The sequence below is a fragment of the Piliocolobus tephrosceles genome, chromosome 15 (genome assembly GCF_002776525.5).
Source record: "Piliocolobus tephrosceles isolate RC106 chromosome 15, ASM277652v3, whole genome shotgun sequence".
NCBI lineage: Eukaryota > Metazoa > Chordata > Mammalia > Primates > Cercopithecidae > Piliocolobus > Piliocolobus tephrosceles.
Genome location: NC_045448.1, coordinates 29,000,070 through 29,016,581, shown reverse-complemented (window position 1 = coordinate 29,016,581; position 16,512 = coordinate 29,000,070). Strand labels below are relative to the sequence as shown.

Genomic DNA, 16,512 nt, shown 5'->3' with positions numbered 1-16,512 from the left:
GTGCAGAGCACACTGCAGATGCTGAATAAATGCTTGTAGTGTGCAGGGCAATGTCAAAACAGGACAGTGTGCCTAGGCTGGTTTATGAACCCCAGAGCACTACACCCAGGCAATTGGCCTGTCTTTCCACTGGCCACTTTTAGGGTGAAGCCTCATCTTCAGGTTACCTCCAGGTTGAATAAGACACACTAAAGCATAGCAGTTATAAGAGCTCTGAATACAGATTGCCTGGGTTTGAATCCTGGTTCTTCCATATTTTACTGTGGAACACTGGACAAGCCACTTAGCTGCTCTATGCCTCAGTTTACCCATTTATAAAATGGGGATGATACTAATAGCTTTCTCATAAAGTTGCTGTAAGGGTTCAATGAACAAACAGTGCTTAGGATAGTGCCTAGAGCATATAATTACTATGTAAGTATCAGCTATTATTGTTACTATTATTACCTTAAAACTCTGACAGCCCAGCAACCATCATGGTAGAGAGACCAATGAAGAGGCTAGAATCTAAGTTTTAAAAGCTGAAAATCTACACTCCATTAGCCTAGCCTGGGACTTTCCTAGGCTCCTTTTCTGCATCACAAGGAAGCAAACACTGGCTTTGCAATGGAGAAACAACAGCCACCAGCCACGGCCCAGAGACTCTGTCATTCCTAGGCTCAGACTCCCCTCTCTACAATGGGGTGGAGGTCTAAGGGGCCTTACGCCTGTCCCATTCAGCCAAGCCCTGAGGCTACCGGGCCACAGCATCCTCTGGCTACTGGGAAGCCAGAAAAGAACTTTCAAGAAAGCTTAGAAAACATGGTAACAAGGACAGTGGCAGCAAGGAAACTGGAGTCAGACTGGAGTCCTCCAAATAAGTACAAGACTTGGAAAGTAATGACATGCTGGTTTTACCACATTCACCATGGCTGCCAACACTAGGTATGTTCATCTAAAGAAAAAACTGGGACTGACACACTTGCACAGAAACACTCAAGCTATGGTGCAGCCACCCGATGGAGCTGTTAAAAGTGACTCAAGGCCGGGCGTGGTGGTTCACGCCTGTAATCCCAGCACTTTGGGAGGCCGAGGTGGGCAGATGACCTAAGGTCAGGAGTTTGAGACCAGCCTGGCCAACATGGTGAAACCCCATCTCTACTAAAAATACAAAAATTAGCCAGGTGTGGTGGCGGGCGCCTGCAATCCCAGCTACTCAGGAGGCTGAGGCAGAAGAATCGCTTGAACCCAGGAGGCGGAGGTTACAGTGAGCCCAGATCGCGCCACTGCACTCTAGCCTGGATGACAGAGCCAGACTCCATCTCAAAAAAAAAAAAAAAAAAGTGACTCAAGAGTATAATCATCTGCAAATGCTTATGCTCTGATTTTTTTTCAAAGCAGGATGCAAATCTAAACGTATAACACAACTGCTGTGCTAAACCCCTATTAACCCTCACTTATAGAAAGGGCATCTGGTTCAAGAGGCCAAAGCAGAGACCCAGAGCCAACAAACAAGACATGGGGTTTTATTAGGGGCTTACATAGAGGGGAGAGAGTCTAGCGGCAGTGGGCTGAATGGGAGAGCCTCATGGCCCAATGGCGGAGGGCTGGGCAGGAAAATCGCAACCACTTGCAAACAGCATGCAATTTATACAGCATTTTCACTTAACACCCTCCACCTGGCAACCTTCATTTACCCCCCCCCCCCCAAAACTCAGGGCCTCAATCCCCTGTATGGCTCACGTTCCAAAGGACAGGTCGGGGGCTCAGATGTGCCTCATAAACAAGGAACGAATCTCTGAGTTGGCCACTCCCAGATTCCCTAGCTCAGAAAACACACTTAGGTGTGTCTGCCATTCAGGATCATTCTAAGGGGATGCGTAAGTTATTGCTATCAGGTGCATTTGCCCTACAACAATGTGCACAGAAAAAAACTCAAATTGAAAAATGCCAAATGTTAATAATGGTTTCTCTTAAGAGTTGAGACTATGAGTGAGGGATTTTTTTTTTCCCCTTTCAACTGCTTTGTATTTTCATTTTCTCAATAATAAGTATGACTTCTTTACAGTGGTAGAAGTGAACTTTAGGTTTTTTAATTAACTAGGAAGACTGCCTAGTAGCATGGGAAACTGGGTAGTGTTAAATGAAAGAAGCAAAATCAAAATTGTATTTACATTATGATTTTTAACCAGGGAATTTGTATATAGACAGACAAAAATAGAAGAGAGATTTTTTCAGCAGTTTGTATATTGGAGAAGCATCACGGATGCATTTTTAAATTCCATTAACAATATAATGTTCATATGATTTATATAAGGTAATAAATTTAAAGTCAGAGAGCAAAATAGCAAAAGTAGACTTGAAGCCACCCACATTCCAGGCTTATATGCTCTCTCTAGTACTAACCAGGGGCTGGAGTAAATTAAGAAAGTTCCTTTTGGCACAGAGAAGCTTGAATGCTGAGGTCTGATCAGGAGAGGATGAGCTGTCAGCAGCCTGATGTTTTAATTAGCGAAGTTTCTTCTGTAACTAATCCAGTAACAGAACCCAAAGACAGAGCCAACCAGTTCTACTCAGGAACTGCTTGATCCCAGAATAATTCCCCTGAAATCAGAAGGTCTTGGTGCTGAGTAGAAAGAATGCCACTTGAGCCTTGATCCCAGAGAGGCCTCAAGGCTGGCAGTGACAGATGGCGGAGGTCAGGGGACAAGCTGCCAACATGTCTCATTCCTTACTACCTCCCATGAAAATGACATGGGCAGAAATCCTCACCTACTCTGCCAGCCAATCCTCCGTTCAACCCCACCCAGCCTCAGAAACCAAGGGATTAGAAGAGATGATGTTGGCTTCTTTATCACTGAATTCTAGAATTAGTGAGTTCTAGAAGGTCCCCCAAGAAGGCCATCCTCCCAGCTTGGCTGTGCCATCTGGATTTTATGCCCGAAGACATCCTAGCTTGGCATTATTCTTGATCCCCTTGACCTCCAGTTTTGCAGGAAATAAACAGCAACCTGCTGAGCTGTTGCTTTGCGACTTTCCATATCTAAATATTTCACAGCATGCAACAGTTCATCTCCAGCCTGGAGCCCAGAATCTCTTACAGAGCATGAAGAAAGAGGTTTAGGGGAAAACTCCTTCCCACCAAAGAAACTGGATCATATCCAATCCAAGCCACTTCCAGGAGGGGCCTCAGGTGTTAAGGTCCCCCAGGAAACCACTAGAACCACCAGGGTCAGCTTGGGTGATTTGGGGGGACTTCATACCCCTTCTCTTCCATCCAATTTGATGCACTCTCTGCTGCTACCACCCAATCCCCTGGGACAGCGGGAACTTTAGTTACTTCCATCTGCAGGCCAGGTTCAGACCATGACAGGAAGATAAGAACCATTCCCAGAGATGGATTCTACCCTAGGTACTCCCTGGCGATGATGACTTCCCCTTGTTGGTAACCTACTCCCTCCAGTTCTGACCTACATGGATGTGGAAATCAGCTTGTCACTTCAAAGTTAGGAACACTTTCAAAACCCATTTTGCTGGCTGGGCTGAGAGGGTGTGACTTACGGCAAAGCCATCAGGCCCAGATAGCCCATGCCTCACCTGCTCAAAAAACAGTATATTTGGCCAGACATGGTGGCTCACGCATGTAATCCCAACACTTGAAGAGGCCGAGGCAGGTGGATCGCCTGAGGTCAGGAGTTTGAGACCGGCCAGCCTGGCCAACATGGTGAAACCCGATCTCTACTAAAAATTTAAAAAGTTAGCCAGGCGTGGTGGCATGCACCTGTAATCCCAGCTACTCAGGAGGCTGAGACAGGAGAATCACATGAACCCGGGAGGCGAGGTTGCAATGAGTCGAGATTGCACCACTGCACTCCAGCCTGGGCAACAAGAGCAAAAATTCCTTCTCAAAAAAACAAAAACAGATTAAAAAAAACAAAACAAAACAAAACAACAAAAAAAAAACAGTATTTTACCCTTTGGGCTCTACCAGAGACTTTTGCCAGGGATTTACTGGACTCCATTCATCCCTTTGAGGCCCACACCATTCCATTCCAGCCTGAGCACTGACCTATGGATTAGAGAGGAAGACAGCCAACCCTTCATGTTACACCAAAACCTCTGACTGATGAACCAGAGGGTACCATACCCAGGGAGGCCCTGTCCTGGAAGGAAGAACTGAGGCATCTTCCTAGTAGCTACAATCCTGCTACCAGGTGAGTTCAGATCACAAAAGCAGGCCACCCCCAGGCTCTCCTTTCCAGGACGCCCAGTCTAGTGGGAGTACAGCAGAGCCCCAAATAAGAGGGACCTGAGTCTTGTGACAATGTGAGACACTAGATTCTGTTGCCCAAAGCGTCACAGTTCCAGCAAGCTCAAGGAGGCTGGCCTGATGGCAAAAAGTGGTAACTAAAACACCTGGAGGGGGAAGAGTTAAAAATTCCTCTCCCCAGACAAGGATGCTTATCCTCTTCAAATAGCTAAAGCCTATTTCGCTTGGTATAGCTTTTCCCAATAAATCCAAGGCCCATGGTGATTTACCAAGAGCCTTGGTTATTGGCAACAGCAATCTCACTTACCCAGAGCAACGCTGAGAACAAACCGTAATTTAGAGCTGGATTTATATTGTTTGTTCTACAGCAACAAACTCAGCAAACCATAAATTCCCTCTGAGATGAAGAGCAGAAATTGACAATATTTATGAACTCAAGAGGCAGAGAGAGACCTGACCAGGCCTTTGATTTGTAACTGAAACTTTTCCTGGAGCCTCCAGCCAAGGACATGGTGGCTGTCCCAGCCCCGGGGAGCTGGGCTCAGGCCAGGAAGCGGGTGTGGGGGCGGGGGCGGGGCAGCAAGTGTGTCCAGCCTCTCTAAAGGATGGTCTTTGGATGCTAAAGCCAAGACGTTGCTCTATGCTCATCACGACACGCAGCAACTAGGCAAACAGGCAGTTTTCAGGCCATGAAGCAAGTCTTGTTTGGGAAAGCTCGTCCTTACACTGGGCTGGCCGTAAGTCCACTCACGTGCTACTTTCTCCACACACCCAAAGTTTGGAATTTGCACTTTGATCCACGTACTGGATACACCAAACATCACCTTCTGTCATCCATGAAAGGAATAAGAAAACACAAGCAGATGCACCAACATTTTCCCTAACATTCCAGAAGCAAGATGTCATACCGAGAAGCTCTCACCTTTCCTGATGTCTCTTCCATAGCTCCCACCTTTTTTCCTTCTATCCTCTTTCTCCTCCCTCCACTTTCCCTCCCTGCCCATCACAACAAACCCCACACCAAGCCCCGGCCCAGCTTAAGCCTTCTCAGCGCTCCTGACTCACTCACCGTGGTGCCCTGTGGCCCTGGGGGGGTCATTTCCCTCATGTGTCTATGAGGATGCTGGACTGGACCATCTCCGCATCACCTCTACGTCCAGTCGTCCAGAGGTGTGGGTGGCTGTGACATGGAAAAGCCCACCAGCCAAGAGCCTTGGAGGCTCTGGGCTCCACCTCTGCCCTACACAGCCTCTGGTGAAACACTTGGCCTAGGAACCAACCAAAGCCTTATCCACCTTGCAGATTTCCAAGCAGGAAGGTGGATATGGTGACCAGAGCCACACAGGCCCAGGTGGGACACTCACCCAGGCTCTCAACCATCGCATCCAACACAGCCACAGCAGCAGCATAAATCCCCGAGTTCTTGGAGTTCAGGTTCTCTGCAACAGCGATGATGATAGAGAGCAGCATGGGGTGCAAGTTCTCTTTCAGGAGGGGGATCATCTTGGCGAGGGACTCCAGCGCCCACTGGCTCACTTTCTTGTTGGAATCCTGAAGCCTTGGGGTGAAAGCATCAAAGACCTATTGAGGAAACAGAAACCAAGAACGCATGGGAACCCAGGCTGGGCGGGACTCTCACAGTGCAGGCAGCTTGGAGCTCACCCGGCCCAACTGAGCGAACTCAGCAGAGACTCCTCCTGCATCCTCGACCTATGCCAGAGCACTCTAAAAAACGAAGAGCTCACCTCCTCAAAAGAGTGGGCAAGAGTGGAGGAACCGACAGGTATTGAGCACTTATTGCATGCCAAGTGTCCAGGGCATCTGGTTAGTTGCTCTGCAATCTACTTTTTACTGAATGATCTCCACAACCCATGGAGCACATGTTACCACCCCTACTTTCCCATAAACAACAACAACTGGGGCTCCAAGAGGTTCAGTGATTTGCCTGAGATCACACGGCTAGTAAGAAACTTGGATGGAAACCCAGGTCTGCTGACTCTGAGCTGTGTCTTTGCTCAGCTGTGTAACTGACTGTCAGCAGCCTCACTCCACCAAGAAGCAGGCACCACCCGAGTGTTCAGCCTGTGAAGGACTTGTACCTACTCCTAACACACCTGTCCAGCCATCACGGCCCAGTCAACTGTCCAGCCACATGCTCTGCCCCCAAACATGATGCACCTAGCTCCCCAGAAGCAACCCAAGGCCTCACCACAGTATCCTCCACCTCTCCCTCCTACCCTCCTCGCTGTAAATCTGCTAGAAGGACAAGAGACATCTCTGAGCATTTCCAAGGTGCCAGCAGAGGCAGCGCCCTTGCCCACTCAGCCACTTCCACTCTCACCCACTCAGCCGATTCCAGGTAGTCTCCATGTTACAAGACCAACTGCATAGCAAGTGCTCCTTACACCCCGAGGGGTCTGACACAATGTCCAACGCCATTCAGAGTTTTCAAACTTCAAGCTGCACCCCCCCAGGGGAGAGACAGGTGGGAGAGTAGAAGCAGGTGGTGCTCACCTGGACCAGGTGGGCAGCGACGAGCTCCGGCTTGGCCTTGCAGAACTCCAGGAGACGCCCTACGCCTTCCATCCGGGACCGGAAGTCCTTGGCCTCCAGCAGCCGCATCAGCTCCCGTAGCTGCTCCACCATCTCCCCGCCGCCCTGCAGCATGGAGCGCAGCCCCACCAGCCTTGGGCCATTGGAGCTAAACCTAGGTAAGGAGCATGGCATCTGACCCCCAGGGAAAAGCCCGGGGGAATGAACCCGCTTCTGGTCCCACGCCACCTCCCACAGGCGGGTGGGGCAGAGACGAGAGTGTCATCTGCAGCTTAGTCCACCCCCAGCTTCCCCTCCACCTACAGCTTGTTGCCCAGGGCCCCATCCCCTTGTCAGGGGTCAGGGCTGTCTCTTCCTGCCTTTTTCTGTTTTCAGAAGATATGTAAGCAATGGGGAAAGTCAGAGTGAGGGAGTGGCTATCCACAAAAGGATGACTGGTACACATTTTTTATTTTTATTTTTATTTTGAGATAGTCTCATTCTTGTTGCCCACGCTAGAGTTTAATGGCAAAATCTCAGCTCGCTGCAACCTCCACCTCCTGGGTTCAAACGATTCTCCTGCTTCAGCCTCCCAAGTAGCTCAGACTACAGGCATGTGTCACCACGCCCGGCTAATTTCTGTATGTTTAGTAGAGACAGGGTTTCAGTATGTTGGCCAGGCTGGTCTCGAACTCCTGACCTCATGATCCACCCACCTTGGCCTCCCAAAGTGCTGGAATTACTTTTCAACTGGTGCACATTTAATGTAAGAGTGGGGAAAGACCTTGGAGGTCATCACGGCCAACCTTCCACCTGGCTCCTATATCCTGAGCCGTGGCTGGCTAGGCTCTGCTTACACTCCCCCAGCGACTGAGGACATTGTAAAAAGTCCCATTTTCTTACGCAGGGATCATCTGCGCATCACAGCCTGCTAACCCCTTCCAGCCAGCATGAGAACAGCTCTGTGCAGAATTACTGTCTCCCACTTTTCAGCTCCAAGCCTGGGTCATTGGCTCATGCCCTATACCCTGGTCCCATCCAATAGAGCCCACTGTCCCTCATTCTGTGATTCACTCCTGCATTCCACACTCATTATCTACTGAGAGCCAAGAGCTACGCTGGGCACTGAGAACTGTGAGATGAGAGCACAGCCTTTGCCGTTAGGAGCTCACAGACCATGGGAGACAGATAAATTAACGGGGTTGACAGAGGTATGACGAACAGGCCAGCCTGTCACCCTGAGGACATGGGGGCACAAAGTGGTCGAGCTTCCTGGAGAAAGTGACAGGTGAGCTGAATCTTGCAGAACCAATAGACATGTTCTAGGTGTAGATGGCGCCTAGGATAAGCAAAGGCACAGCAGGGAGAGAGGACGTGGAGGGGCGTGAATACCAGCTGCTCTCGTGTTTTGCTTATCCCAGGTGCTGCTCTGGTCAGGCTGAGAGAGGAAGAGTGGGAGAGGGGGCAGGAAGTTACCTTTGAAGAAGTGGGCGTGGGGGTTCCCTGGTGCCCTGCTAGGGAGTTCAGATGGGACCAGCCCAGGACGTTGCAGAAGGGCTTCAGTTTTAAGCACAGGCGTGACCATCGGACTCCTGCTTGGCTTCTAACTGCTCCCAGCACCCCCACAGCCCCTCCTCCCAGCCTGTCAGTCCATGCCTTCTCATCTGCCTTAGTTCAGGCTGGGCCTCTGAACTAGTCCCCGGCTGGTTACTCTGGTGGTTAAACGATCTGCCGGTCTAAGCGAACGGGGAAACACTGAGCTCACGCACTGAGCTCACGCAGAGAGCAACCACTGACGCTAGTGGAACCCCACCCATTCAGCTGGGACTGCAGGAACCAACTTCTACTGGCATATGCTCCCAAGCCCAGGATTAGGTCTCCCTGGGATTTGGGTTGAGGGGAAACACATCCTACAAATGCATCTATTAGTATTGCAGACCCAACTAGGTCTCAGCGGTACCCCAGATCCATGTGTCCACCCCAGAGCCACCCCTGGCCATGGACAAGCAGGACACCTCTGTCAGAAGTCTTAGATGTGAAGCCCGGAGAGACAGGAGCAGCCATACCCCTCCTTGATGGGCAGCCCGTTCTCACACACCACCAGACTCCTCGACACCTTGCGGCCTTTGGCAGAGGGAAGTTCCTCATTATCTTCTATTCCCTTGAAAAATACACACAGAGCATGAGCCAAAAGGAATGGCCCTCCAGGGAACTGCCAGACATTCCAGCGGAGACATAACGGCAATAATCCCTTCCCCCTAGGAGAGCTTCAGATGTCACAGTTGAGCCTTCCAGAGCCCTGAAAGTAGCTGGGACAGAAATCAGGATCCCCAGTTAACAGATGAAGGTGTGGAGGCCCAGGGAGCCTCAAGGAACACAGGCAGTGTGGGGGCAGAACCAGGTGTGAGCACAGAGGACAGAAATCACATCTATCTCACCTATCAGGAGTAGTGGATGAAATCAACGCCTCTGGAATCCACTCCCCACTCCCCTGACCCACTCGAAGGCTGCCAGGCTCAGCACTGTCGCCCCCACCCCCAAAAGGCCATGACGCACTCATGCCCCACAACTCACCCGCTGTTTAATGGCTGCCATGACCTTCTGCAAGTCGTAAGATGGGAGGGATTGCTTCAGAAATGCATCAAACTTAGTGTTCGCCATCAAGATATTCACCATCTTCCGGCCATAAAATCTGCCACAGGAGAGAGAGCAAGATAAAGAAACAGCTCAGAAATGCATAATAAATTTGCTTTACAGCTTTACATAATCTTCCTAATTAAAGAGAGTTTTTAATACTTTTTCTGATTACGAAAGCAATCCCTACCCAGTTAAAAAATAGATTAATAAAATAAACATCATCCATAATCCCATTACCAAGAGAAAATCACTATTAAATTTTCACATATTTTCCTATAGTCTTTTTTCTGTGGCATTTACTTTAGTTGATATCACAATATATATACAAGTTGTATTCAGCTTTTTCACTTTATCATTCATTAATCATCTTCCCAAGTCCCTTAAAACTCTCCATAAACATCCTTTTTAATGGCTACAAAATATTCCGTTGAATGGCTAGACCAAAGTATACTCAATTTTGTTGTAATATGGAACATTTAGAAGTCTGAGAAAGGGTAAAGTGGGACAACATAGGAGGGAGTAGTCAATGTACCTGATGAACAGTGGTGGCAGGTGAGGGAATCAAGGAGGGCTTCATAGAAGAGGTGACCTTTGGGTTGGGGCTCAACAGATAAGTAGGAGTTCACAAGTGGGGTGGGATTTGGGGTACATTGGAGGAAAAGGGTTATTTAGGTCTCTAACACAGTGTGACATGTCAGCATGGGGGATATGTTGGAGAATAGTGAGCAGGGGTTGGATACAGGAAGCAGACAGGCCAGAGGAGAACACAGGACCCTGTTTAGGGAGACATGAAGGAGTCAGACTACCTCAGTTTGCATGCAATAGAAAGCTGAAGAATGATTCAATTTGTACATTAGTCAAAATGTCTCTAGCAGCAGTGCAGAGGATGGAACGGTGGAGACAAGGCTAGGGGCCAGGAGACTTATTAGGAGGCCACCACAATAGTCCAGGCAAAAGACTGTGCAGGCCTGAAATCAGGCAGTACAGTGAGGATAAGGAAGCACAGTCAGATCCAAGAGCTGCTGAGAAAATGGAAACTACAGGATTTGGTAGCTGGTTAGAAGTGAAGCAGGAAGCATCTAAAATCATAAATCATATTTCATTCAAACTTAAGACTCCATTAATTGTAAAAGGTGCCCTTACTTTATCTTCCACTAAGGAAAATCAGAAAAATAAAAACTGGTGATTTCCACAGCCTCCAATGACACTGACCCATGTGAGAAGGCAATCTTTCTATGTGCTATCTCAGAAACAGAAGATAGCATTGCTTGTCGGTATTTTTCTTCCTTAGTTCAGGTAAAGTTCTTAGTGATTGCTTCGCAAAAAAATGTGGGAGTTGGTCATTCCTTCCACAGTGAGAGTTTGCTTCATTGATATCTAATGGATATCCACTGATGTTGCCATGCCTTTTCTCATATACAATAATGATTCCTTTCAATTGCAAATAATAGTGTAATATTCCTAAGAAACTTTAAACAGATTAAACTCAATGATTCTCCAGAGAGCGTCCCGAAATCCCTTCTGAAAATAAATTTAAAAGTTTACAAAGAAAGGCTCATAGTGTGGTTCCTACAATGGAAAATTTAATTCAGAAAATAATACTCTGAGCGACAATGACTAAGTTTGTGAAGGTGTAGATAGTATAACTACATCATAAACTGGGCACAGTGGTGCATGCCTGTCGTCTCAGCTACTTGGGAGGCTGAGTCAGGAGGATTACATCAGCCCAGGAGTTCAAGGCTGTAGTGTGCAATAGTCACACCTGTAGCCACTGCACTCCAACCTGGGCAATGTGGCAAGACCCCATCTCTTAAAACAACAAAAATGCCTATGTCATAATCACTGCCTAGCCCAACTGAATCCCAATAGCAACTGTGAAATGCCTGTCATTGTAAGATACGTGCCAATTTTAAAGATATTAAAATCAGGGAAGGATGTGTGTCTTGAAATCAGTGAAGTATGGGAGTCCCCATTTTGCCTCTTGGGTGGCTCAGTAAATAACAGTCACTTTTAATGATAGAGAGAACACAGAGAAGCAGACTTGGAGAGGAGGCAATGAGTTCATTTAGGGACACTCAGCACTGGAGATGGCAGTAGGACATCAGGTGGTGGGTCCCATGGAGGCTTTAGAAATAGGGGACTGATGCTTGAAGAAGGGTCTGGACTGGAGGGCAAGAATTGAGAAGTCTCCAACTTTGCTGGTGGCTGGAGCCACCAGAAGTGAAAGTCAGGAGAGGGAGATGAGGACTAAAGACACCTTGGCAGCACCTACACTCAGCTGGCAGTCAGGGGCAGGATGGTCACAGAGGGACAAGGAGAATACCCAGAGTACAGTGCCATGGAAACCAGGAAGGACGGAGTTCTAGGAAGGAAAAGGAAATGTAGTCACCACCATCTAGTGTGGGGAAAGGTCAGAATGGACAGGAGTAGCAGATCTGGAGAGACTTTAGACCTTGATTTCCATCCCTCTAACAACCATTTAAAACCAACAAACAAACCAAAACCTTCTACGTCTTTTTTTTTATGTTGCATGGCAGAGTTATACAACACTTTATTATATAGTAGATGCTCTAGGAGATGCTACACAAAGGATGGTTGTTTATAGACATTTCATCCCATTCCTTCAGTTCCCCTAAAGTGACTTTTCAAAGCATTTGCCCCAAGTTTAATGGCAATGTGATTTAGGATTTTTTTTTTTTTTTTTTGAGACAGGGTCTCACTCTGTTGCCCAGTCTGGAGTGTAATGGCCCTATTTCAGCTCACTGCAACCACTGCCTCCTGGCCTCTTATGTCAGCCTCTCATGTAGCTAGGACCACAGACACATGCTACCATGCCCAGCTAATAGTTTGGTATTTTTGTAGAGACAGGATTTCACTGTGTTGCCCAGGCTGATCTCAAACTCCTGGGGTTAAGAGATCCACCTACCCTGGGCTCCCAAAGTGCTGGGATTCCAGATGTAAGCCACTGCGCCTGGCCAGGCAATGTTTTGTTGGCTTGTTTTTGTTGTTTTTGTTTTAATTTTTTATTTCCATAAGGTTATTGGGGAACAGGTGGTGGTTGGTTACATAAGTTCTTTAGTGGTGATTTGTGAGATTTTGGTGCACGCATCACCTGAGCAGTGTACACTGCACCCAATTTGCAGTCTTTCATCCCTCAACCCCTTCACACTCGTTCCTCCTGAGTCCCCAAAGTCCATTATGTCATTCTTATGCCTTTGCATCCTCATAGCTTAGTTCCCACTTATGAGTGACAACATACAATGTTTGGTTTTCCATTCCTGAGTTATTTCACTTAGAGTAATAGTCTCCGATCTCATCCAGGTCGCTGCAAATGCCATGAATTCATTCTTATTTATGGCTGAGTAGTATTCCATTCTGTGTGTGCATATATATACACACATATACATATATACATATCACAGTTTCTTTATCCACTCGTTGATTGATGATGTAGCATTTGGGCTGTTTTCACATTTTTGCAACTGAGAATTGTGCTACTATAAACACGCATGTACAAGTACCTTTTTTGTATAATGATACCCAGTAGATACGCAGCAGTGGGATTGCAGGATCGAATGGTAGTTCTGCCTTTAGTTCTTTAAGGAATCTCCACACTGGTTTCCATAGTGGCTGTACTAGTTTACATTCCCACCGGCAGGGTAGAAGTGTTCCCTTCATCACATCCACGCCAACATCTATTATTTCTTTGGTTTTTTGATTATGGCCATTCTTGCAGGAGTAAGCAAAACCTTCCACTTCTCCACTGATATTCCTCATTTCAGCAAATGGCACTATCATTAGCCATTGTTCAAGGTAAAAACTTAAGAGCATCTTCAGTTTGTCTTTGAAACCCTTACCACCTGCATCCTGTTGGCTCTGCCTTCAAAATACACCTAAAACCACTCACCACCCTCCAGTCTGAGCCTCCAGCCCCTCTTGCCTGGACTGTGGGGCAGCCATCATCTGCTGTTGCTCCTGCCTTTCTCTCTCACTACCAGTCCTGCAGCAGCCAGAGAGGCTTTTTTTTTTTTTTTTTTATAATCATAAAGGCTAGCATGCGTGTAAAGAAACACTCAAACTCATTATTAATAAGCAGGAGGGCAAAGCACTCTAAAACAATGATGAGCTGTCATTTTTACTCATTAGATGGATAAAAATTAGAAATCCAGAAATTGCCACACGTTGAGAGGCTGGGCAGGAGGGAGGCAGATGCGGACCTCAGGCAGGGCGGGGCTGCTGGTGCGCATGTGCGCCCGACCCACGGTCCTGCTCCTGGGCACGTCTGAGGAGGTGCCATGCAGCATTGTTTGCAGCAGGGAAGAACAGGAGAACTGCAGGCACTACATCCCTCAGGGAGCACCCTCAGATGTGGGTACCCTATAAGAATGCCTGGCCTGGAGCTCACCCATCCAGGGTGGGCACGGCCTCTGAAGCCCCGACAGGTGCCACACGGTCTCCAGTCGGGGTGGGGATGGAGTGAGGGGTGGAGACCTACACACTCATCTAAGTGGATGTGGTAGTAATAAGCCCTGAACTGAGGAGCTGATAGTAAGCCCTGAACTGAGGAGCTGATAATAAGCCCTGAACTGAGGAGCTGATAACAAGCCCTGAACTGAGGAGTGTGAGGAACTGAGCCCCAACCCTAGCTTTTGAAGACAGTCAACCAGATCCTCTCACTCTCCTGCTTAAAATCCTCTAACACCTCCTCATACTCCCACTAATAAAACTCTCCAGTGACTTCCAATCACACACCACCCAAAATCCCAACTTCTGACCTTCGCCTAAGAGAATGTCCCTGACCTGGGCCTACTGCCCATCCTCACCCCCACCCCTCACTCACTGTGCTCCACCAGGCTGGCCATCCCCACCCTTGGACACCAAGCTTGTTCCCAACCAGTGGCCTTTGTGACATTTCCTTTGCCTGATCCTCAAAGAGCTGGCTCCGTGTAGCCGTTAAGCTCTCAACTCAAATGTCACTCTTAAAAAAGGCTCTCTAAACCCTCAGTCTAAAGCAGCCCCCAGCCTAACACCATTGCATTGCAGCCTCTACCTCCTGGGCTCAAGAGATCCTCCCACCTCAGCCCCTCAGTAGCTGGGACTCTATGTGTGCAACACTACCCCTAGGATTTTTTTTTTTTAAGTAGAGACAGGATCTCACTATGTTACCCAGGCTGGTCTCAAACTCCTGGCCTCAAGCAATCCTCCTGCCTTGGCCTCCCAAAGTGCTGGGATTAACAGGTATGAGCAACCACATCTGGCCTATTTTTTCTTTATATCCCTGATATGTATCTAAAATTACCATAATTATTTATTTATTATCTGTCTCCCTCAACTAGAAAGTAACTCCAAAACAACAGGGGCTACATTTTTCTTATTCACTGCTGTGTCCATAATAACAAAAAGAGTGATCCTTAAATATCTCCAGAAAAAAAGGCCTGAATGGTCTTACAGAGAACGGTGCTGGGGTGAGGTAGAAACAAGAGCAACACTCAATGGGTAGAGGGGAAATGGAAGACCAGAAAGTGGAGGCAGGGAGTCAGGACCCCTCCCTGGATGGGCTTGGCTTGACGGAAGGGATGGGACAAGAGCTAAAAGGAAAGGACATAGCTTCCGCCCACCTGCCTGTCCCTCTGCAGGATCCCAGGGAAGCTGACTGTGTGCTCCAGGCCCCTCAGGGCTGGCTGGTTGGTTGCCTTCTCCGCCCCCAGGCCCCTGGCCCTGCCCTACCTGGTGTCCTGGTTGGAGTCCTGGGCCAGCCTCACCAGGTTGTGCACCAACATGTCTGTGCTGTCTCTGGAGCCCGAGAGAAGCTTCTCAGCACCGATCTGCTCCAGCACAGCTGAGAGGTGCTCGGCTGCATATTTCCGGACCAAGGGGCTCCGGTGGCTGAAAGGAAATCATGGCCCCGGCGTCAGTCTCAGGATAGTGGTGTGGGAGTCCCCATGCTGGCAAACATGGATCTACCATTGCAGACCCATGCTTCATGCCAGCCAGGGGCTCCAAAAATACCTGTCCCCATGTGAGCTGAGGGGAATCTTTGAGGAAAGAGCACTCACTTTCTACTAACAGGGTGACAGCAGCAACAGGAGAGGGAAGGAAAGCGACATGAAGCTACCCGACGTTCCCCAATACACCGTATGCCTACTGTTCCAGGGAGCTTCCTGCACACATAACCTTCCTTTTTTCTAAATAGTCTTCTCCATCTTCCCTCCACCTAGAAAAGCCCTACCTAACCAACGTCTCCTCTTCCTTCCTTCCCCAGCCCCACAGGCAGAAGCAGACATCCCACCCACCGCCCAAGGTAGCTGTCTTTGTCGCCGGGGAAGGACAGTTGCACCCTTCGGGCCCCCATCAGGCTGCCAGCTCCCTGTGGGCGGGGACCAGGTTATCTGTCTCTCTTGACTAGGAAGTAACTCCAAAACAACGGGGGCTTCATTTTTCTTTTTCACTGCTGTATCCATAATGACGAAAAGAGTGATCATTAAGTATCTCCAGAAATAAAAGGCCTGAATGGTCTTACAGAGAATAGTAGTGGGGTGAGGTAGAAACAAGAGCAACACTCAATGGACGGAGGGGAAATGGAAGGCAAGCGAGCGGAGGCAGGCAGTAAGGACTCCTTGCTGAGTGGGCTTGGCTTGACGGAAGGGATGGGACAAGAGCTGAAGGACATAGCTTCCATCCACCTGCCTGTCCCTCTGCAGGATCCCAGGAAAGCTAAGCTGCGTGCTCCAGGCCCCTCAGGGCTGGCTGGTTGCCTTCTCTGATCCCAGGCCCTTGGCTCCGCCCTACCTGGTGTCCTGGCTGGAGTTCTAATTCCCCCTCTGTGGCAACCCCACTGCCCTGCTAGTGCCTGACACATCCCTGGTGTTCAGCAGGAGGAGCTTAATGCATGTTTGCTGAACTGAACTGAGAGAGGAGGGAGAAGAGGGATTCATGGGTGGGTTGGTGACCATAACAAGTGGAACCTGAGCTCTATAAGAGAAACCTGTCAGAACGGCACCTCTTTCAAAGGGCCTCTCTGTCCATACTCCATCAGAAAGCACTGACCCTTTTGTCCCCTAGAGCCCCACCCCAGTGGAACACAGTGGGGGACA

The 16,512-nt window shown here is 48.6% G+C and overlaps 1 protein-coding gene across 3 annotated transcripts in view; it reads right to left on the bottom strand.

Annotated features, from left to right (window-relative positions):
* The window catches only part of TOGARAM2 (TOG array regulator of axonemal microtubules 2), a 71,545-nt gene that overhangs the window by 10,166 nt on the left and 44,867 nt on the right, over positions 1–16,512 (bottom strand). For all 3 annotated transcript variants that reach the window (XM_023217324.2, XM_031934192.1, XM_031934193.1), the window contains 5 exons: positions 15,146–15,304; positions 9,356–9,473; positions 8,848–8,942; positions 6,764–6,956; positions 5,614–5,830 (listed from right to left, as the gene is read on the bottom strand). In XM_023217324.2, coding sequence (XP_023073092.1) covers positions 5,614–5,830; positions 6,764–6,956; positions 8,848–8,942; positions 9,356–9,473; positions 15,146–15,304 — 782 coding nt within the window. The remainder of the gene's footprint in view (positions 1–5,613; positions 5,831–6,763; positions 6,957–8,847; positions 8,943–9,355; positions 9,474–15,145; positions 15,305–16,512) is intronic.